The sequence below is a fragment of the Melanerpes formicivorus genome, unplaced genomic scaffold (assembly GCF_026170545.1).
Source record: "Melanerpes formicivorus ecotype bairdi unplaced genomic scaffold, bMelFor1.0.p_v2 SCAF_29, whole genome shotgun sequence".
Taxonomy (NCBI): domain Eukaryota; kingdom Metazoa; phylum Chordata; class Aves; order Piciformes; family Picidae; genus Melanerpes; species Melanerpes formicivorus.
In genome coordinates this window covers 2,587,199-2,610,217 of record NW_027142381.1, presented here as the reverse complement: position 1 = coordinate 2,610,217, position 23,019 = coordinate 2,587,199, and the positions used below count along the sequence as shown (strand labels likewise).

Below are 23,019 nucleotides of genomic sequence, written 5' to 3'. Positions count from 1 at the left end.
GTTGTGACTATATGTAAATGTACCCTGTGACTATATGTAAATGTACCCTGTATATGTTTATTGCCTTTTATAATTGCATATGTAGTCCATTTTGTTAATATAACTTCACTTTGCTTCATTTTGAGGTGTTAGGTAGTAGGTTGGACTCGATGATCTCTCAGGTCTTTTCCAACCTTGTTAATCCTGGGATTCTATGAAATGTATTCCGGGGGTAAAGCTCAGATTTGTTGGGAGGCAAATGGAACCCGCAACAAAAGTATCACTGGGACTGACTGCCCCATGGGTGGAAACACAGCCCCGCCATTTGATCCAGACTGTACTGGAACAGGGTGGAGCTCCAGGGCATCTGCAGTGAGAGGTCCTCTGTGTACTGCAAAGCTATCTCGTTCTGAGAATGGACAGTGAATGATGTGTCATGGATGTTGTTTGATGTTAATTGCTGCTGGGTGTGAGGCAGAGGGTGTGGGTTAATGGGTGGAGAATGTCATGGGCTGTGTGGATCTAAAGAGCTTTTACATTTCCTTTATAGGACGAAAATGGCTCAAACTACTGGCCCAGCAGCACACCTTGAAGGGGAGGAATCCTCTTGTAGCAAACTGGTGGTTACATTCCTGATGTCAGCACTTGAGTCAATGGTTAGTACAGAAGTTAAGCATCTGGCTCATAACTCTCTCTTGGATGGCACCAATGTATTTCCTCCTGCTGGGGAGCTGGGGAGGTGTGATCTATTTTTACCTTGTCCTGTGCTGTCCAACCTGCTGTAATTTTGGCCCTTTGCTTATACAAAATCATGCTAACAGATTCTTACCAGGATTTTTCTTTCTTGATGTGGTTGCTTGGTAGTTTTAAAAACTATTTTGTCACCTAGGAAATATTTATTCATTGCAGCAGGGAAGCATGGTTGAAAGGCAAGAGTGTGTTCTGGGCATTCTGATCTGTAATGTAGAGTGAATAAATGGTCTTGAAGCTCATGCCTGGTCCCACAGCTGTTGAATAAACTTAACAAAACTTGACCAGAAAACACCTTTTTTAAGTTGCTGTATCACCAGGCTTGTAGAAGTTATTTAATCATTGCATGGCAGGGCTTAAGGCTGGCCAGTGCTGTGAGTGGAAATGGCCTGTGCTGCTTCCTTAAGGGCTCTGTCAAAGGTTTGGATCTTCAAAATGGCTTTCTTAAATGATAAGCCAGAACAAGAGTTTTCTTTTTATCAATGAAACTTGAGTGGGATGGTTATAAGGTAAGTGATTACAAGGCTTTTTCCCCAGTGGACATGTTCAGTTCCTAAAGGCTTTGTGTCCCTCTTTCTTTTCCTCTCAGACTGCAGTTGTTGGTGTCTTTGTTAAGTTGCAGCAAACTCTGATCTGAGTTTGTGGGAGAAATGGACCTTTTATGACCATTTTCTCATGACCTCACTGATTTTCTGAGGATCTTTGCTCTCTCCTTGTGCCGCAGGCTTCCTGCCTTTCTCCCTTGCCAGAAATTTCCCCCAGCAGAACGCATGCAGATGTTCACCGGGAAGGCGTAGTCCTTCTGCTCAGGAGGAATTCACCTGAGCCTGAGCACATCTGGCAGTACAGGCCAGACTGCAGCAGCCTTCCTGCTTGCAACCACACCTTTCTGAACAGAACATGGTGTGTGAGAAGCTGTGAGTGAACAAAACTCCAGTACACTGTGTTGAAAGTGGGAGCAAGAGCTCCAATATGACTCTGTTAACAGGGAAGCGATAACTTCACATGCATTGATGTCATAAATAATTTTAATTAGAGCCAGAGTCTAGACAAGGCCTTGATTTTACATAATGAATCTGCAATGCATTTAAGATTCCTGCTGAGAAGCATTTTAGATGGATAAATTACCCTTGGCTAATGGCTGATGTTATGTTACTCCCAGTGCCTTCTGAAGGGCGGGTGCTGACAGCAGAGGTAATAACTTGTTTACATGATGCCAGATACATCTCTGTTAACTGCACTCTTAACTATGCTAATAAAAACTTATTTTGTTTGTTTCTTTCTTTCTTTAGTGTAAAGAACTTGCTAAGTCCAAAGCAGAAATTGCCTGTATTGCTGTATTTGAAGCAGAAGTGTTCGTAGTTGGAACTGAGAGAGGAAGAAACTTTCTCAGTTCCAGGAAAGAATTTCAGGAGGATTTTGTTAAATACTGTAAGTTTCAATTTATTATTATTATTATTTGGTTTTGTATTTCACAAGCTGCTTAATGTGGGGTTGCCTAATGCTAAACTTTGGGGAGCAAAGATCTGTACATCACAGTATCACAGTGTCACAGTATAACTAAGGTTGGAAGAGACCCCGAGGATCATCGAGTCCAACCTATCAACACAGACCTCATGACCTAGACCATGGCACCAAGTGCCACTTCCAGTCCCCTATTGAACACCTCCAGGGACAGTGACTCCACCACCTCCCTGGGCAGCACATTCCAATGATGAATGACTCGCTTGGTGAAGAACTTTCTTCTCACCTCGAGTTTAAACCTCCCCTGGCACAGCTTGAGACTGTGTCCTCTTGTTCTGGTGCTGCTTGCCTGGGAGAAGAGCCCAACCCCCACCTGGCTACAACCACCTTTCAGGTAGTTGTAGAGAGCAATGAGGTCACCCCTGAGCCTCCTCTTCTCCAGGCTAAACAACCCCAGCTCCCTCAGCCTCTCCTCACAGGGCTGTGCTCAAGGCCTCTCCCCAGCCTTGTTGCCCTTCTCTGGACACCTTCAAGTGTCTCAATGTCCTTCTTAAACTGAGGAGCCCAGAACTGGACACAGGACTCAAGGTGCAGCCTAACCAATGCAGAGCACAGGGGCACAATGACTTCCCTGCTCCTGCTGGCCACACTATTCCTAATGCAGGCCAGGATGCCATTGGCCTTCTTGGCCACCTGGGCACACTGCTGGCTCATATTCAGGCGGCTGTTGATCAGCACTCCCAGGGCTACTTCGGCTACTTCATGGCTACTTCATCTAATCACACTGACTATGGCAAACCCAGCTCTTTGGGAACATAAAAATTGGCACTAACAGTGGTCTTGGTTGCAGTGTTCTTCCTGCTAGGCCTGGAAATGTTAATTTTTTTCCTTAGCCAATGTGACAGACTAGTACAGGAAGAGGTATTAGACTGTCCAACCCCACAACACATCCTGCATTTCTCAGGGAATGTTAATTTCTCTTTGTATCCAGGTCTTTTTTTTTTTTTCACTTGTGAAAGCTGGACATGATATTGAACACATAGTGGACTCCTCAAATGGTTCTGGTTCTTTAGATCACTTCATGCCTTGCTGAAGAGGACACAGTCTCAAGCTGTGCTAGGGAAGCTTTAGGCTGGATGTTAGGAAGAAAGTCTTCATAGAGTGATTGGCCATTGGAATGGGCTGTCTGGGGAGGTGGTGAAGTCACCATCACTGAAGGAGACTTGATGAGGTGCTTGGTGCCATGGTTTAATTGATTAGATAGTGTTGGATGATAGGTTGGACTTGGTGATCTTGAAGGTCTCTTCTAACCTGGTGTGACCCTCAACACCTGGTTTGTTCTTAGAAAGAGAGATTGGCCATTGGAATGGGCTGCCCAGGGAGGGGGTAGAGTCACCATCACTGGAGGGAACTTTGCCATCTGCTTAATTCTAACAGTTTCCCCACAAATAATGGTCAAGAGAAAATTCAACTTCATGCTTTTTATAATCCCAGCCAAGCAAAAGGTATCCATAGGTCAGCTAAACAGAAAAAGCACATGAAGAAGATAATCTCTATGAAAATACATAGCTGATACCAAAACCAAAAATTGCATTGTTTTAACTTCACCTTGCAGCTAGAGGTAGGATGGTAATTTTATGAGTTAGGTTTCCAAGATGGAGTGAGTGTTTGGGGAAGCCTTGATGTGTGCTTATTTTGAAAGAGTTGTTGTTGTTTAGGGGGCACAGTCTCAAGCTGTGCCAGGCAAAGTTTAGGCTGGAGGAGAGGAGAAAGTTCTTCACCGGGAGAGTCGTTCGTCATTGGAATGTGCTGCCCAGGGAGGTGGTGGAGTCACCAACACTGGAGGTGTTCAAGAGGGGGATTGGATGTGGCACTTGGTGCCATGGTCTAGTCATGAGGTCTGTGGTGACAGGTTGGACTCGATGATCTTTGAGGTCTCTTCCAACCTTAGTGATACTGTGATACTGTGATGGACACTGCTTAAACAGCAATTAAAGGTACCCTATCCTAATAGTGTTTTCTGCCTACATAACCAAAAGAAGCCTGCTTGTGTGTGTGACCTCAGAAGGTGACATTTACAAAGGTGGTGAGGAGGATATAAATTGCTGTGAATTTAAATGTACTCATTGTTTATGCACATGGATAAGTGCTTTTGCTTTTAAGGCAAATAAGTTCTTAGGATTTTCTGGCAGGAACCCTTCCTCAGTGTCTCTAGTCTAAAGTGGAGGGACTGGGTACTTGATTTACAGTGAGGTATTAGTTTAATTTTATCTTATTTGTATATGTAACTGCCAGGTGTTAGAGAAGAGAAGGCTGCAGAGACGAGGAAAACAAAGACACTGCCACCTGTAAATGGACTGATAGTGGACTCTGAGGAAGAGGAAGCTCTCATGAAGTCTGTGGATGACTTTTTCTGCTTTTGCTATGGTAGGTGCTTTGAAGTGTCCTAAAGAGCTGGCCTGGATTTCTGAATTCATATTCCAGTTGGGAGGGGGAAGGGATTAGTGATTCTTTCACAGCTGTGGATACAGGAATGAAAGATTCAAACTTGGAGAGCCGAGCTCCAAGCACTGCTGGACTGATAAGAGGAGACAGTGTTGGCCTTGATGGCTTGTGAACTATGGGAACACGGTGCGGCAGTGTAGCTGGAGGAGGGCAGATACCTGATTACGAATGGTTATTATGACCTGAGAGTGTGAGACTTCACATATAGCAGGTTGATACAACAGAGTCCCTGGTTCCAGTCATAAACTGCTTCTGTGTTGCTTTAGCTTTTATAAAGAAGGACTTTGTATAATAAAGTGGAGACCTGGCCTGCATCAGGCCAAGTCCCATCTCTTAATCATGGCAGGAGGGAAGTACTGCATGACTTTGCCTTCCAACTAAACTGCTGTTAAGGTGCACGTAAGTGTAAGTTTTAGCAGCCAATGCTAAGACATGCACACACTTTGGGTAGTTCATGGTTTTCTTCTTGCTGTGTTTTGTGGGAAGTGATTTGAGATTCTTGCAGAGCACAGCCCATTTGGTTTCCTTCCAAGGAAGCCTGTGTTTCTCCCTGGGCTCCAGTGCACATGAATTAGAGCCTTACTTACTTTCCTGCAGAGATTTGCATCTGCACCTTGCTTGCACTCCAGACCTTTTGAAAGTAAACCAGTTTTATGGTGGACTTGTCCTTTTGCTAACCTGAGCGCTCTTAACCTCAAAATGTGGTGGGTTGAGAGCAGGCCTAGCTCTCCTTCCCCCCACAAAGAGCGAACAAACTACAGCGAACTCAGTCGGAGAAGCAAAAGGAATGCTGTATTTACAAGCAATGTGGAAAGGCAGGTTAGATATACACAATATATAATATACAGTGTTTACAATATATATACAGAAATAATACAGCAAAGGAAAATACAGGAACAAAACTCCCCCTTTTCTCAAAAGGGGCTAGAGAGAGAGAAAAGGTAATTAATAAGGATGAAATTTGGTTAGGCCTCAAAAAGCCCATGCAGGATTAGTGCTTATCTGGTATCCAAGGTCAAACTCCAGCTGCTCAGAAGCAGACTGGCTGGAAAAGCAGGCCAGAGAGAAAAGGAGAAAAATTCCAGCTGCACTAAAAACCTACCAGTCAACCAATGAAAGTCGTTTAGAATATCTGATTGTTTTCATTAGTATTCCAAAACATTCAGCCAGAGTGTTCCAGCACTGTCCCTTTCTTAAAGGCACAGCCTCAAACGGTCACACAAACCAATCTCCTGTTTGATTGTTTGTTGTTGTTTGTTTGTTTGTTTTCCAGGCAAAGCTTTAGGGAAGTCAACGTTGGTGCCTGTGCCTTATGAGAAGATTCAGAATGACCAGTCATTTCTGACAGTGCAGGGCCTGCCCAGAGGAGTTGCATTGCAGCATCCATCCAAATACGATGTAGTAACACTGAAATGGATCCTGGACCACAAGTCACAGATCTCATTTGTCCTCAAAAGGTTATTTGCTCTCTCTCGTGCTGCTCTGTCTGCTTTGGTGGACTTAAGTCCAAATAGTTTTCATTTTTAAATGAACCTTGCAGGTTGTTTCTCTTAAAGAGGAATGTTCTCTCTTTAATGTTACACCACCAAGTAAGCAATGATGTCTTTGCTAATGCTGTGCCCTTTTCTTTCCATATCTGCATGCAGGGCTGTTGTGGAGCCAAAGAAACAGCCAGGTAAGTTACTTACTTGGACTAAACAGAAACAGTCTAGCTGTAATTTAGGGGTAAGCTGGGTCTTTGTGAAAACACCCTTTTAGGTGAAGGGTTTACTTATTTCCCAAGCTTTTCACTTAGCAGAATAGAACAGAACAGAATAGAATAGAATAAAGCAGGTTGGAAGAGACCTTCAAGATAATCATGTCCAACCTATCATCCAACACCACCCAACCAACTAACCCATGCAACCAAGCACCCTGTCAAGTCTCCTCCTGAACACCTCCAGCGATGGTGACTCCACCACCTCCCTGGGCAGCCCATTCCAAAGGGCAAGCACTCTCTCTGTGTAAAACTTCCTCCTCACCTCCAGCCTAAACCTCCCCTGGTGCAGCCTGAGACTGTGTCCTCTTGTTCTGGTACTGGCTGCCTGGGAGAAGAGACCTCTGCCTGTCTACATCCCCCCTTCAGGTAGTTGTAGACAGCAATAAGGTCACCCCTGGGTCTCCTCTTCTCCAGGCTAAGCAACCCCAGCTCCCTCAGCCTCTCCTCATATGGCTTGTGTTCCAAGCCCCTCACCAACTTTGTTGCCCTTCTCTGGACACACATCCAGCAAGTCAACAAAGAGCCTTGGAATGGCTTAAGTAGGAAGGGACCTAAGAGTTAATCTGTTCCAGCCTCCCTGCCATGGGCAGGGACACCTCACAATTAGACTTGCCTATTGAAGGCCTCATCCAGCCTGGGTTTGAACACCTCCAGGGAGGAGGCATCCACAACCTTTCTGTGCAACCTATTCCAGAGTCTCACCACCCTCTGTTTCTTTTGAGGTTGCTTCACTTTAAAATCACTTTGTCCCTTGTTGGTGGTGCACAGAAAGAAACTTCTTTACAGTGAGGTTCATGGAGCGCTGGAACAGGCTGCCCAGAGATGTTCTGAAGTCTTCTTCTCTAGACACTTCCAAAACCTGCCTGGATACATTCCTGTGCAGACCACCCTAGCTGATCCTGCTTTGGCAGGGGGGTTGGACTCGATGATCTCTGGAGGGCCCTTCTAACTTCTAATATTCTATGATTCTATTAGGGAGAGAAAAAACACTGTGTTTATTTGTTAATACTAATAAAATGCTGGGAGTGAGAGAATGTCCATCTTCTAGCTAAAATGGAAGCAAATCAATAATACCAAACCATGTTATTTGTCATTTTAAAAATGGCCAAGCAATCCTAAGTTCCCCTGCAGGTGAGATGATCCTGCAAGGCTGTGTGATCTGCAGCAGAGCAGTAAGTGTGTGCTGGGGGGTAAAGGCATGAATAATCCCATTAAAGGCAGTGGGATGACAGGTGTGCTTAGAGATAAGCTGGTGGCTTTCCCTTTTGTTGGGCTGGGCCAGAGTGCTCAGCATTTTGTACAAGAATCCAGTTTTTCTCCTCAGCCCAGTGCTTTGCTCTAGTTCTTTGTGCTTTACTACTCTGTGGTTAACATCTAGCTCAAAGGACGCAAAGGGTTAACTTGAGCTTTGTGTGAACTTGGTCCCAGACTCTTTCCAGTGCTGCTTTCTAAGTAATTATCATTTTGTCAGAATGGTCTGAAAACGTTTTGGGTAGTGTTGGAAGGCTTATGGAGGGGATATTTCTCTTCAAAGAAACAACAAGCAGTTGAGGACCCTTAGGTGTTGCTCCATCAGCAGCGCAGTTTGATGCAGGCTGTATCTAACTTGGCTGTACATTAGTTTCTGAATGGAGACCAGCTGGGATCTTGGTGGCTTGTTCTGCTTGGTTGGCTTTTGGAATCTGGTTATTATTACTTTTGATATTTGACCTCTTTGTCACTTCTACAGCAGCTTCTTTGGTAACAGCCCCAGTAGCAGTGAAAGAGGAGCCACATGATCCTGCATACTATCAATATAATACTCCAGGTAATGATGCTAACTTTTATATGTGTTTATCTCATGAAAGGGTTGAATGTTACTCTCTGTGCCTGATTACTTATTCTTGGTCATTAGAGGTGCAATTACAGAGCTCTGTTAGAATACAACATTTCCTTGATAGTTATCATTTAAGTTATTCTGGAGAATACCAAAGAGCTAAAGTACAATTTCATCATGGGCATATGTGTGTGTGTGGGCTGAAGGAGAAATTCTTGTCTGTCCTGGGTTGAGTAAGAACAGAAGTAGTCCTGTTCAGTGATTTTACTTTTCAGCTCAGTCTCTTCTAAGCAACTTCACATTCTGCAGTTACCAGCATGCTTGTGCAGAGAGTGGCTGCTGCTAGCCAAGATAATGCTGATATTTAGCATTAGCATCGAGGATTGGGAGTGCAGACCAAGGTCACTGCTAAATCTTGTGTACTGCATGGGAAGTGCAGAGTAAAAGGCTGCACCTGGAGGGAGGAGCAGACAGGAGAGATAGCCCTGATCTGACCAAGGAGAGATTCCATTCCATCTACATCATATCTGGTATAAAGCTGAGGGGTCACCAGGGTGAAGTTGTCTTCCTCAGTGGTTGGTGTTTGAGGAGGACTCTGTCCATTCTTCCTTTGATCCCAATCCATGAGTTCCTGGATCCAGATTCAGAATCCAACTCCTGATTCTGCTTCTGAGTCCAGTCTGTCACTTCTGCCAGAGCATCAGTAGTCATAGTGACTAATGGCCATCAGAGGGGTTGGGTTCAGTATTGGTTTTGTATCTATTTAAATTTATTGTTACTATTTTCATTAAAGTAGTTTTAGTTTTCTTTTCCAATCCATGTCTCTCCCTTACTCCTTTTATCTTCCCTTTGTGAAGGGAGAGGGCCTGGCAGAGAGTGCCTGTCTCTTGTTTAGTGGCTGGGTCATCCCTAACCCTTCACAGTTTCTGTCTGTTCAGTAGTCCAAGAAATGTAACCCTCTGCCATTATCCTCCCGGCATTTCTCTTCTGTTGAGCTGGATGAGTGGAAAATCTGTGTATATTCTTCATGGTTCACACAGCCTTTCCTGTGTTCAACATTACAGAATGTGTGAAACAAGAATTTTGGGTGCAAAGTTTAGGAGTTCTTTGACAAATTCCATTATGGAGTGGGAAAATGTGTGTATGGTGAGGAACAATTTACCAGCCATTCTCTTTGTTTCCTGGCAGCTCCCTCGGTAGCATCAGAGCCGGATAAAAGAACTGGGATTCTGAAAAATTACACAGGTAAAGCTTTTAGTTGTGTTTTTCTCCCACATGTTTTGGAAATTGAATGCATGAGGTTTGCTTTTCAAAGCTTTGCTTCCTTGATTTGAAGTGAAAGTTTAGGGTATTGGATCTTCAACTTCAACAGCCATGAGAATTTCACTTGCCTTAATTTTCCGGTGTCCAAGTAGAGAGGCATTTAGGAGGGAATCTCATTTCTTTCTTTTCTAGCTTCAAAAAGGAACATCAGATTGGTCACTAGTAATGGGTGCAGGTGGAGATGTTTTCCATGAAGTTCAGTCTGTTTTGTAACTGGTTATAAAGCATCAGAGGGATGTGTGACACAGGAATGCATACAGGCAGGATTTGAAAGTCCCTAAAGGAGGAGACTCCACAACATTTATGGTCAGCCTGCTCCAGTGCTTTGTTTCTCCTCACGTTGAAGTGGCACTTCCTGTGCTCCAAATGATACCCATTGCTCCTTGTGCTATTACTGGGCATGAGAGACAAGACACTGGCACCTTCATCTTGACACCCACCCCTCATATTTATAGACATGAATAAGTTCCCTTCTCATTTGGTTGCGTCATACTATGTTTTCCATGAACTAGGTGATAAATTTGACATAGCTCAAATACATTGCATCCTTTTGAATCTTTTCTAGAGTTTGATTCTTTTCTACATTCAAAAAGGAACATCAGATTGGTCACTAGCAATTGGTGCAGGTGGAGATGTTTTCCATGAAGTTCAGTCTGTTTTGTAACTGGTTGTAAAGTTTAATAAGCATCAGAGGGATGTGTGATCTTTTGGTGCCTGTCACTGGTGGTTTTCACTGATTTTTCCTTTCCAGCAACCTTGACCAGATGGTGAAAAAGGAAGTGGCAAAACTAATGTGTGCCTGGAATCCCCCAGATTAGCTGTTAGCTGATAAAGGTGTCTGAGGTCTTGAGAATTTGGATCAATGTGGAGCACAGTGTGATTGAAATTGAGATACAGGAAGTTGAGGTTATGTGCATCATAAGAAAGCTTTTTAAACTGAATGAAACCATGACTGAGTACCTGGACACAGTGCCAGAGAATGACATTTAGCCCTGTGAGAAGGCTGCTGCTTAGGTGCTGTATTTATCTGGTGAGGGGTTTGGAGCACAAGCCCTATGAGGAGTGGCTGAGGGAGCTGGGGTTGCTTAGCCTGGAGAAGAGAAAGCTCAGGGGAGACATTGTTGCTGTCTACAACTACCTGAAGGGAGGTTGTAGCCAGGTGGGGGTTGGTCTCTTCTCCCAGGCAACCAGCACCAGAACAAGGGGACACAGTCTTAGGCTGTGCCAGGGGAAGTTTAGGCTTGAAGTGAGGAGAATGTTCTTCACAGAGAGAATTGTTAGCCTTTGGGATGTGCTGCCCAGTCTCAAACTGCACCAGGGGAAGCTTAGGCTGGATGTTAGGAAGAATTTCTTCATAGAAAGTGTGATTGGCCATGGAATGTGCTGCCCAGGGAGGTGGTGGAGTCACCATCACTGGAAGTGTTTAGGAAGAGATTGGATGAGGCACTTAGTGCCATGGTTGAGTTGATTAGATGGTGTTGGATGATAGGTTGGATTCTATGATCTTTGAGGTCTATTCTATTCTACTGTTGTGTACCTAGTGGTGATAATAGTTGCTAAAAGAACTTCTGTGTTGAAACCAGTTGGTTTAATATGACTTTAGCAGAAATGTCCTCTCTGGTGGTTTTCTTCCATCTGCTTTGACATTTGTCCACGTTTCTCATAATTGAAGCTGTCTCAGGCATTTGGCACAGGACTAAATGGACCACTCTCCAGGCTTGGTGGCTGTTCTTCAACTTTCCAAAGGGACCATACTTTATTTTCATGGTCTTTTGGTAGATGTGACCTTTCTCTTTGCATTTCATAGAATCACAGAAAGTTTAGGGGTTGGAAGGGACCTCAGGAGATGGAATCCAAGCCCCCTACCCAGGCAGGATCACCTAGGGCAGGTCACACAGGAATGCATACAAGCAGGATTTGAAAGGTCCCTTCTGATTTGCTCCCATCATGTTTTCCATGAACTAGGTGATGAATTTGACATAGTTCAAATGCATTGCAGCTGAGGTGACTCGGCAGATACTGCTGAATCTCAGCTATCCAGGACACATGTAAAGAGCCTTTGAAACAGAGATTGCTTCAGTCTTGCTGCCAAAGTGGTCTCTTACAGAGACCTGAGAGAAGATACTAATCAAAATGCACAAGCAGAGCATTGCTCTGTCAGAGTAATTAAAATATGTTCCTCCAGCAGCTGCTTCTTGGGTTTTAAACAGTTTCCACTATAATGAATTTCACTTTTTTACACTTTTAGTACAATTGCTCTTTCCCCCCCACAGTATTGATAAACCTAATCCTATTTATGATGTTGGTGGAGACATCCCCAATGAAAGCAGTGTGGATTTCCCTCTCATCTTTCACTGCTGGCCTTGCAGCCTGTTGTGGAAGTGGTTATAGTGCAGCAGCTCTTGAGTCTGTGTAAAGCAATCCATCGTGTGTGGGGGCACACAGCCTTTGTCTATGTTTTCAGTAATCCTTGATAACAAAGGGAAAAATGTTTTTTTTTGGTTGTATTAATCCTATTAAGCCAAGACTAAGGAATTTCCTCCTGTCTTTAACAGCAACTCTGCACTGCTGCACATGCAACTTCACAAGTATAATCCCCACCTCCTCACCCTTGTCTAGAAATGCTTAAAGGCTTATGGTAAAGGATCTTTGGTTCTGTTTTTGCTGCAGACTGTGCAGAACATTTCAGTGAGCCAGGGAGTTTCTTTGACAAGTGCTAATTTCAATATAAAACCTTGGAGTGTTTGGTAAAATCTTTTCTGTGTCCATTGTTCATCAGTCCTGGGTTTTGTTCCCTACTTCAGGTCCCCTCCCCCAGAACACCTCTCCAGAAATAAATCGAGGTCCTGAGGTCGAGGTCACCATTGGGGGTTACTTCTCCAGTTGAGTGATTTTTGGTCCATGGGGTGTTTTCATGTCCCAAAAGTGCTGTTTTAACAATGCCTACATTCCTTGTTACTGGAAAAAAACAGGGAGGCTTTAATTTATCTATTGAGTATCAATGAAGATGAGATAAAATCCTTTATATACAGCATCTCTCTGTCTCATCTAAATGGCAGCAAAGCCAGTGTCCATGTTGTTTTCTTGCAAGGGTGGTGGTTAGAAGTCAGCTGTATTTCTTGTCTTTCATGTCCTGTAACTGCTTTAAAACTCTTCTGAGATTGGTTTTTGCAATGTCTCCTTCTGGAATGGCTAAGATTAAGGTCACCAACTTAGCACTTGAGAAACTAGGCAATGCATTTGAAGCCCAAGTTGACACTTGTGGTGTTGCTTTGACCTTTTTATAATCCAGCAGTAAAATAATTCTTGCATTATCTCAAGGGAAGAGGTGATAAGAGAAGAGTGATTAAGTTCTGTGTGCATGTAAAGGCCTTTACCACAAAAGTGAAAGTGCTTTGAAAGGATTTTCTCTACCCAGGCAGGCAGCAGTTTTTTCCCCTCTGTCTCTTTGTGTTCAATGAATTTCAGTTGCATCCATCAGCTTTGCCTGGGTTTGACACAGGGTCTGGCACCTTTAATCACTTCAAGATAAAACATAGGTACTGTTTCGAGATATCTTAGTGGAAGGATACTTCCAAGTAGATAAAGAATGTCATCTCTGCCTGCACAATGTATTTCCTGGTTTCTTTTGCATGGTCATTTTATGATCATGAGCTGTCCAGCTGTGTTTCAGAACACAGTATAGCTTTCCTTAGTACCTTGTGCTAGCAGTACCAGCTTTTTTCTGTTGTTGTTTGTGTAGCATCTTCTCTTCAGGTCACATTTTGGAGGAAATGTCAGTTAAGTAAATTGTTTCTCTGCTGAAACTTGATTTTTGATTCTTTTTCTTTGGTGAGATGTGCACAGTGATGCTTTTGTCACTTGTTTGCAGTGGAATCACAGCCTGCCTCATCCTAACAGCAGTATTCCCCTCACCTCTGAGCCAGGCACTTTGGAGCCACACATGCTTCATGGCCCATTTTACTCTGCTGCACTCAGTAAGTTATTTTGTTTTTGTTTTACTTGTATATGTAACTGCCAGGTGTTAGAGAAGAGAAGGCTGCAGAGACGAAGAAAACAAAGACACTGCCACCTCTAAATGGACTGACAGTGGATACTCAGGAAAAGGAAGCTCTCATGAAGTCTGTGGATGACTTTTTCTGCTTTTGCTATGGTAGGTGCTTTGAAGTGTCCTAAAGAGCTGGTCTGGATTTCTGAATTCATATTCCCGTTGGGAGGGAAGTACTGCATGACTTTGCCTTCCAACTAAACTGCTGTTAAGGTGCACATAAGTGTAAGTTTTAGTAGCCAATGCTAAGACATGCACGTAAGTGTAAGTTTTAGTAGCCAATGCTAAGACATGCACATAAGTGTAAGTTTTAGTAGCCAATGCTAAGACATGCACCCACTTTGGGTAGTTCATGGTTTTCTTCTTGCTGTGTTTTGTGGGAAGTGATTTGAGACTCTTGCAGAGCACAGCCCATTTGGTTTCCTTCCAAGGAAGCCTGTGTTTCTCCCTGGGTTCCAGTGCACATGAATTAGAGCCCTACTTACTTTCCTGCAGAGATTTGCATCTGCACCTTGCTTGCACTCCAGACCTTTTGAAAGCAAACCAGTTTTATGGTGGACTTGTCCTTTTGCTGACCTGAGCACTCTTGACCTCAAACCAATCTCCTGTTTGATTGTTTGTTGTTTGTTTGTTTGTTTTCCAGGCAAAGCTTTAGGGAAGTCAACGTTGGTGCCTGTGCCTTATGAGAAGATTCAGAATGACCAGTCATTTCTGATAGCGCAGGGCCTGCTCAGAGGAATTGTATTGCAGCATCCATCCAAATACGATGCAGTAACGCTGAAATGGATCCTGGACCACAAGTCACAGATCTCATTTGTCCTCAAAAGGTTATTTGCTCTCTCTCATGCTGCTCTGTCTGCTTTGGTGAACATAGGTCCAAATAGTTTTCATTTTTAAATGAACCTTGCAAGTTGTTTCTCTTAAAGAGGAGTGTTCTCTCTTTAATGTTACACCACCAAGCAAGCAATGATGTCTTTGCTAATGCTGTGCCCTTTTCTTTCCATATCTGCATGCAGGGCTGTTGTGGAGCTGAAGAAACAACCAGGTATGTTACTTACTTGGACTAATCAGTAACAGGTCATAATTTTAGCTTGGATACAAAGTTTGAACATGTGGATAAAGTATCAAACTGTGCAGAAATTCCTAGACTGAGAGTTGCCTTACTTGTGGAACTGTGACCTTTTCCTTTATGCCTTCTGCCAGGAGCAACTAATTAGAGATAAGATTTGTTCTATTGCATTCTTTATCCTTTTACTGCAGTTAAATTTAATGTGAATTGAACAGTATCTTAGGGAAGGGAGAAGTGAACTGGTGGAGGACTGCATTGCATTTTAGAAGGTGCCAGGACTTTGCAGTGCTCTGTGTTCTATTGCATAGCTGAATTTTTGGCACTTATAATGCAATTTAAGAATTGATTTTATCTTCTGAAGCAGCTGAGTGTTGTAGTTCCTATGACAGCCTCTATGTGTTAAAAAAATCTGAGCTAAAGGTTTTTTTTGTTTCCAAACTGTAAAGATTCACTCCTAGCTTCAAAGAAATCCCTTCTCCCATTCCCTTCATTGGATCATAGTGCTTTGCTTGCAAGGTTTGGGTGTGTGAGGGTTTGTTTTATGAAGAGGATGAAGCAAACTCTGTAGGGTTTGTATGACAAAAAGGTTGCACTTCAGCAGGTGAAACAGGCAGGAGTTAATGCTGGATTAGTGAGGTTAAAAATGTGTTGCCTGTGACTGGACAGCAGGAAATTGCAGAGAGTCTGGTAGGAATATTGCTATGGAAAATGCAAGGCAGGTTTTCACTGTGGTAAATGGCCATTCTAAAAGGCCAATCTATTTGTGTCCAGCTGTAATTTAGGACTAAGCTGGGCCTTTGTGAAAATAGCCTTTTTCTTTTAGGTGAAGGATGTACTTATTTCCCAAGCTTTTCACTTACCTTAATAGAGTCATGGAATGGCTTAGCTTGTTAGGAACTTCAGAGATCACCTACTCAAACTTCCCTGTGATGGGCAAGGACACCTCTCAACCAGAATGCCTGCTCAAGGCCTCATCAACCTGGCCTTGAGCATGCCCAGGGAGGAGGCGTCCACAACCTTTCTGAGCAACCTGTTCCAGAGTCTCCTCACCCTTGTACTGATGAACTTCATCCTAAGATCCAGTCTAACATATTCTCCCTCAGCTAGACACCCTTATGAAAAGTGCCCCTTCAGCCTTCCTGTGGGGTCCCTTCAGGTATTAGAATGCAGCTCTAAGACTCCCAGAACCTTCTCTAGGCTGAACAAGCCCAGCTCCCTCAGCCTGTCCTCGTAGCAGAGGTGCTATAGCCCTTGGATTATCTTTGTGGCCCTCCTGTGGACTCACTCCAACAATTCTGTGCCCTCCCTGTGCTGGGGACACCAGAACTGGACACAGTATTGGAGGCAGGGTCTCAGAAGAGCAGAGTAAAGGGGCAGAGTGAGCTCTCTTGACCTGCTGGCCACACCAGGAGAGCAAGCAGAGCAACACAGGGTGAAATGTACGCTAGAAGGGATTTTATTTTGGTGTTGCTTTACAGGGTTAATAAAGCAGTTCCATGAGATCTCTCCCTTGTGTCTGTGAACACAGAAAATATGCAGATGTGCTTGTAAAAGGTGCTCAGGGCTTTGCTTCATGATGTCAGTGTTAGCTTTTCAATTTGTATTGAAGGTAAAGGGAGTGTAGGAAACTCAAAGATTGTCTTTTATCTTTCAGGAGTTCCTCTGCCAGATCATTCAAAAATACCTCTAGCTGCAAGGTGAAGTTAAAACAATGCAATTTTTTTTGGGGGGGTATCAGCTATGTATTTTCATAGAGGTTATCTTCTCCTTCATGTGCTTTTTCTGTTTAGCTGACCTATGGATACCTTTTGCTTGGCTGGGATTATAAAAAGCATGAAGTTGAATTTTCTCTTGTCCATTATTTGTGGGGAAACTGTTAGAATTAAGCAGATGGCAAAGTTTCCCCTTGGTTTACTTAGCCCAGGGAGTGTTCTTAATTCACAGTCTGTCAGGCAGGGATAAGTTTGTCATGTTTTATGGTATGGCAGCAATGGGGAACAGATGTAATGTTGCTTCCTTCCCCCTCCTCAATTAAAACTGCAATTAATTTTTGTGTGGTTGTTAGTAAATGGAGAGCTTATAACTGTGGAAGAACTCAAAAATTGGTTAATGTGAAAGCAGGGATCAGGTTTTTGTGCTTCTGAGTTTGCCTTTCATGAAATAATAAGCATGGTTTGAATATTAGGTGTGCCCTGAAAATGTAGGGCTAAGAGATTCCTGGCAATTCCCTTGAGATAAGTCAGATAAGCCAAGCTGCAGGGGGCTTTGTTACTTGTGTTCCTATCTGGGAAAAAACCAAAAGTTTCTGAGAGCTATTTCATTGACAACCTATAAGGCTTGAGAAACTATCCAGCACTGTGATATTTGTGTTTTAATAACACCAGTGTGCTTGTTTGTTTTTGTAGTTGTCCTCCTGTTCCTCCCACTGAAGTGAAAACAGAATCGAAAGAGGATTCTGGTATGTATAAACACCCTGGAGGTGTTTAAGCCCAGGCTGGATGAGGCTCTGGCCAGCCTGATCTAGTGTGGGGTGTCCCTGCCCATGGCAGGGGGGTTGGAACTAGCTGATCCTTGTGGTCCCTTCCAACCCTGACTGATACTATGATCCACGTTTTGCTCTTGTTTGCAAATAAAATGAGCAGTTTGTGTTCAGAGGGCTGAGCTCAAGCAAAGAGGGGAAGCTCAAAGGACAAAAGCAGCAAAAAGCCATCCTTTGTGAGAAGGAAAAACTTTTCTCTCCTTGAAATTACCTTCAGCTGGAGGTTTTATCAGACACTGACCCTTAGGCAAAGGTCTGGGTTTCTGGGAGTAGAAGAGCTGTAAAGTTTGTAGGCTGAAATAATTTGTCAATAGTTTTAAGTGGAGAGGGAAAAAACCACCTCTTTCTCATTTTGTTTTACTTCAGACTCATTTTGTCCCTATTACAGAGAGAAAAAACACTGTGTTTATTTGTTAATAAAATGCTGGGAGTGAGAGAATGTCCATCTTCTAGCTAAAAGGGAAACAAATCAATAATACCAAACCATGTTATTTGTCAGTAAATAATGCCCATGCAATCCTAAGTTACCCTTCAAGTGGGAGATGATCCTGCAAGGCTGTGTGATCTGCAGCAGAGCAGTAAGTGTGTGCTGGGGGGTAAAGGCATGAATAATCCCATTAAAGGCAGTGGGATGACAGGTGTGCTTAGAGATAAGCTGGTGGCTTTCCCTTTTGTGGGGTTGGGCCAGAGTGCTCAGCATTTTGTACAAGAATGCAGAGTTTTCCTATTCAGCCCAGTGCTTTGCTCTAGGTCTCATTTTGTCAGAAAGGTCTGAAAACATTTAGGGCAGTGCTGGAAGGTTTATGGAGGGGATGTTTGTCTTCAAGGAAGCCACAGGCAGTTGAGGACCTTTGGTGGTGTTCTATCAGCAGCACAGTTTGATGCAGGCTGTATCTAACTTGGCTGTGCTGAGCAGTGAGCAGCAGTAGGTATAGGAGCTTGGTTGCATGGTTTAGTTGGCTGGGTGGTGTTGGATGATAGGTTGGACACGATGATCTTAAAGGTCTCTTCCAACCTGGTCTAGTCCTATTCTATTCTATTCTATTCTATTCTATTCTATTCTATTCTATTCTATTCTATTCTATTCTATTCTATTCTATTCTATTCTATTCTATTCTATTCTACTCAATGGGTGATAAAATAGGGTTTTTGCTATGCTAGTGGGCAAAAAGGGAGACCATTAGTTACTTTAATTCTTCACATCCACAATACCATCTGCAAGGATGTCAGTTTTGGAGGGAAGATTTAATCCTGAATCCCTTCACAGTGACCAAACTGAAATGTAAGAAGCCAGCAGGTCACTTTGTCATTGGTGGTTTAGCTCAACAATTGTTTAGTGCCTCAGCACCTGAAAAATATTTCTTCCTGCTTCTTTCTTTGTTTGGTTCTTTTATCTTTCTTTTATTTTTTGAATGGAGACCAGCTGGGATCTTGGTGGGTGTTCTGCTTGGTTGGCTTTTAGAATCTGGTTAGTATTACTTTTGATATTTGACCCCTTTGTCACTTCTACAGCAGCTGCTTTGAGAAAAGCCCCTGTAGCAGTGAAAGAGGAGCCACATGATCCTGCATACTATCAATATAATACTCCAGGTAATGATGCTAACTTTTCATATGTGTTTTATCTCATTGAAAGGGTTGATTGCTTGAATGTTACTCTCTGTGCCTGATTACTTATTCTTGGTCATTAGAGGTGCAATTACAGAGCTCTGTTAGGATACACCATTTCCTTGCTGACTGTCATTTAAGTTATTCTGGAGAATGCCAAAAGAGCTAAAGTACAATTTCATCATGGCCATATGTGTGTGTGGGGGGCTCCAAGACAGTTTCCTGTCTGTCTTTTGAACTGCTTGGGTTTTTTTTCTGAGGGTCCAGTGTGCAGCCTCTAATTTCAGTAACCTCTTTAAATGGGAAATAAACTGTAATAACTCTGCACTGCTGAATCTTTAGTTTGAAGTTTCAGAAGCTCTTGTAGTGTATGAATCATTCTTATATGATTTTAATATTTACATATACTCCAAGCAGAACAACATTTGTGAGGTCCACTACTCAACCTCTATGTTGGAATTATCTCTGAGTTGCTCTGCCTCGTCCCTGTATCCAGTTAATGCTACAAGTTAAGCTCAGTTAGGAGCGAGTTATTTCCTTAGGTTGCAGTGAACAGAAATTAAGATGTTGTTACAAAGGGCAATATAAAACAACTAGAACCCTAAATTTATCATCTCAGCCTGTTTGCATTTGTTGTTAGGTTAATTGAGCAATATAGAGGAACACAGGCAAGCTGTCACATACCTCTGAAGGATAGCCCCACGTTCAACAACGAAGAGCAGAACTGCACATCCTTTCATTTTGTAATGTTCTGTTACTGAGATCACATTTCTGTGCATGGTCAGGCACACAGATTCCTGAGGTGATTTTCTGATGTGCTTTAGTAACCAGCTGCAGGACTGTAGAATCACTATTTTCATACTGGCATGTCTCAAGTGGTGCATGAATACTGCTTGGAGATCTTAACCCTACAGCAGAGCCAAATGTCACCACTCAAGCTCAGAATTGGAAAGGTGAATTCTCTGCTGTCAGGATTATTTTTTTTCTTCCTATTTGTACACTGCCTAGCCTGAGAGGACAGGAGGTTTAGAGGCACAAGAGAAGGCAGTAAAAACAGATACTTTCTTGGAGACAATCTCATTGTTTTTCTTTCCAAAGCCAAGTCCTGTCACCCTTTTGCTTTTCAGCTCCTTGTGGCTTTCTAGTTCATGCATAAAAACAATGTAAGAATTTGGCCAATAGCCCAAAGTGTAATCCAACACTGTTTGAAGAGTCTGTGCTGAAATGATTGCCTTAAAACATTGTGACATACATACTGCAACCTGCCTGAGCTGAAAAATCCCATGCATACAATAAGCTTCCATAGTAAAGTTGAGGCAGTGTGGCCTGTGGGCGGGGGAAAACAGCTCTATGAAGGACCCGGGAGTGCTGGTAGACAAGTTCACCATGAGCCAGCAGTGTGTCCTTTTTTCCCTTTCAGTGCAGTCATGCAAACTTCCACTGAAAACAACACAAACCAGAGTTCTGTTGGTAGTAGTGATGAGAAGTGTTGTTACAACATCAAGTCATGGTGCCTTCCCCAGAGGAAAGCAGCTTCTCCTTTGTTTCTTCCGAGTTGCTACTGCTCAAGCTAAAGGGTTGAACAGAGTGCAGAGAGCTATACATTCAGGAGGCATGCAGGGGTTTGTGTGGGTGTGATGGTGCTGTGCAGAGAAGTGAACCTTTGAAGAGTACAGTTATCCTGAGGTGTGTTAATGAGGACTAACCCACGTGAGCCCAAGCTTTGCCCTTGTAGAGGTGTGCTACAAAACAAAGGAGAGGGCTGGGGTCACAGTTCTTGCTGCAAAAACCTGGCAGCAAAAGCCAGGCTTATCGATTTGTGAAAAGAAACAACTTAACTGTAAGAGACCAGCAATCTGCCTGAGGCTTCCTGCAGAAAATGATTTACTGGTGGAATTTCATGGTTATTGTTTCTGGCTGGAGTGTTTGCTTCCTCTCACCAATCTGTAATGCTGACCACAGCGCTGCATGTGAAGTTCACCCATTAATCACACGGAGGGAAAAATTGCACCTGTAGGTGGATGTTCTTTTCATCTCTTCTTACCTTGTGGTAGGCTGCAGTGTTTGGATGTTGCCATGAGTTAATGCTGAATTACTAAATTTAGCAGTGGTTTAGCAGTACTCAGTGAGAAGCCTGAGAAATGGGGACTTTAGCCATGAAAAACTTCCCATGGGTGTTTGACAGAGTATTAGGGGCAGCTTTCCATCACTGGGCCCTAGCAATATGGCACTGGATGTGGGATTTTTTTCCCTGTATCCTAGTCAAATGTGAAGGTCACTGCAGTATTAAGTGTTTTGGGTGGCACCAAAGACTAGCTATTCTGGAAGAAAGGTCCAGGAAAAAGACTGAGCCTCTGCAGGACTGAATCAGAGAATCAGAATGACACAACATTACAGGTTGGAAGTGACCTCAAAAGGTCATGGCATCCAAGCCCCCAGCCAGGGTAGGATCACCTAGAGCAGGTCTCATAGGAATACATCCAGGTGGGTTTTGAATGTCTCCAGAGAAGGAGACTCCACAGCCTCTCTGGGCAGCCCATACCAGTGTTTTGTCACACTCTCAGTGAAAAAGTTTTCCTTCTTTTTACATGGAACCTTCTATGCTCCAGCTTGAACCCACTGCCCCTTGAAAAAGAGAAGCTGTTGTTTTTCATTGCTGGTAGACTCACAAACCTGCCTCTAAACAGCCACAAATTGTGGAGAGCTGTATGATCTTCTGCAGTCTGCTTTTGCAAATGAACACTGAAATTATTTGATTGACACAGAGTAAGTGATCCAAATCCTTCAGTTCCAGTTAGTATAACACTCCTGTATGGCTAGCTGTGTGTGCCTGTGCTGTCTGTGTTACAGAGTGATCAGCTCAGTGTGAGGCCATTTGTACTGTAAGCAGTTCACTCTTTTTCCATGTAACTGCAGGAGTGCCAAAGCATTAAGCAGTAGAAATTTAGGGGTGTTAATTTAATCTTTCAAGTGTCACTTGTGTGCTGCTTTCTGCCACAGCCTTTTTAAAGCAGTCCCCATATAGCCATCAAAAGAGCTGTTGTGATGAAAAGCAAGCAACCTTGAAGTGTCGTAAATGATTTAATCTCTCTGAGTTTGTCTCTTTAATGCAAGTAGAAATTTTAAAGTCAAAAAGGGCTGCCTAGGAATACAGATTTTTAACAGGAAGCAAGATTTTGCTGATTAAAAATTCATTGGGGAAAAAAAAATAAGAAAGGCAAACCCCAAAACATTTCATGTTTTAAAATTTATTAACACAAGGGAAACAAAAAGAAAACCTGCAGTTGTGCTGAGTCTGTCCTGGGTTGAGTAAGAACAGGGGTAGTTCTGTTCAGTGATTTTCCTTTTCAGCTCAGTCTCTTCTAAGCAGCTTCACATTCTGCAGTTACCAGCATGCTTGTGCAGACAGTGGCTGCTGCTAGCCAAGATAATGCTGATATTTAGCATTAGCATCAAGGATTGGGAGTGCAGACCAAGGTCACTGCTAAATCTTGTGTACTGCATGGGAAGTGCAGGATTAAAGGCTGCACCTGGAGGGAGGAGCAGACAGGAGAGATAACCCTGATCTGACCAAGGAGAGATTCCATTCCATCTACATCATATCTGGTATAAAGCTGAGGGGTCACCAGGGTGAAGTTGTCTTCCTCAGTGGTTGGCGTTTGAGGAGGACTCTGTCCATTCTGCCTTTGATCCCAATCCATGTGTTCCTGGATCCAGATTCAGAATCCAACTCCTGATTCTGATTCCCATCTGCTTCTTTGACAAATTCCATTATGGGCTGGGAAAATGTGTTTGTGGTGAGAGACAATTTAACAGCCATTCTTTTTGTTTCCTAGCAGCCCGTTTGCCAGCATCAGAGCCATATAAAACAACTGCTCTTGTAAAAAATGAACTAGGTAAAGCTTTAGTTGTGTCCTGATTTGAACTGGGACAGAAAATATTTTACCCTAAAGGAGCAAGTAAAAACACTCACACAGAATCATAGAATCATAGAATCAATAAGGTTGGAAAAGACCTCAAGGATCATTAAGTCCCACCTGTCACCCAACACCTCATGACTACTAAACCATGGCATCAAGTGCCACATCCAATCCCCTCTTGAACACTTCCAGGGATGGTGACTCCACCACCTCCCTGGGCAGCACATTCCAATGGCTAACAA

At 43.2% G+C, this 23,019-nt stretch overlaps 1 protein-coding gene across 15 annotated transcripts in view; it reads left to right on the top strand.

Annotated features, from left to right (window-relative positions):
• GTF2I (general transcription factor IIi) overlaps positions 1-23,019 on the top strand; it is a 77,755-nt gene that overhangs the window by 12,499 nt on the left and 42,237 nt on the right. For 13 of the 15 annotated variants that reach the window (XR_010989328.1, XM_068154454.1, XM_068154451.1 and 10 more), the window contains exons 2-14: positions 530-635; positions 2,022-2,160; positions 4,489-4,620; positions 5,972-6,155; positions 6,345-6,373; positions 8,187-8,264; positions 9,462-9,518; positions 13,618-13,749; positions 14,288-14,471; positions 14,661-14,689; positions 16,368-16,410; positions 17,119-17,171; positions 18,765-18,842. Coding sequence is in view for 14 of the 15 variants with exons in the window: in XM_068154451.1 (XP_068010552.1) it covers positions 530-635; positions 2,022-2,160; positions 4,489-4,620; positions 5,972-6,155; positions 6,345-6,373; positions 8,187-8,264; positions 9,462-9,518; positions 13,618-13,749; positions 14,288-14,471; positions 14,661-14,689; positions 16,368-16,410; positions 17,119-17,171; positions 18,765-18,842 (1,244 nt within the window). In the remaining variant the exon portion in view is untranslated. The remainder of the gene's footprint in view (positions 1-529; positions 636-2,021; positions 2,161-4,488; positions 4,621-5,971; positions 6,156-6,344; positions 6,374-8,186; positions 8,265-9,461; positions 9,519-13,617; positions 13,750-14,287; positions 14,472-14,660; positions 14,690-16,367; positions 16,411-17,118; positions 17,172-18,764; positions 18,843-23,019) is intronic. The other 2 variants (XM_068154447.1, XM_068154448.1) reach the window with 2 other exon arrangements.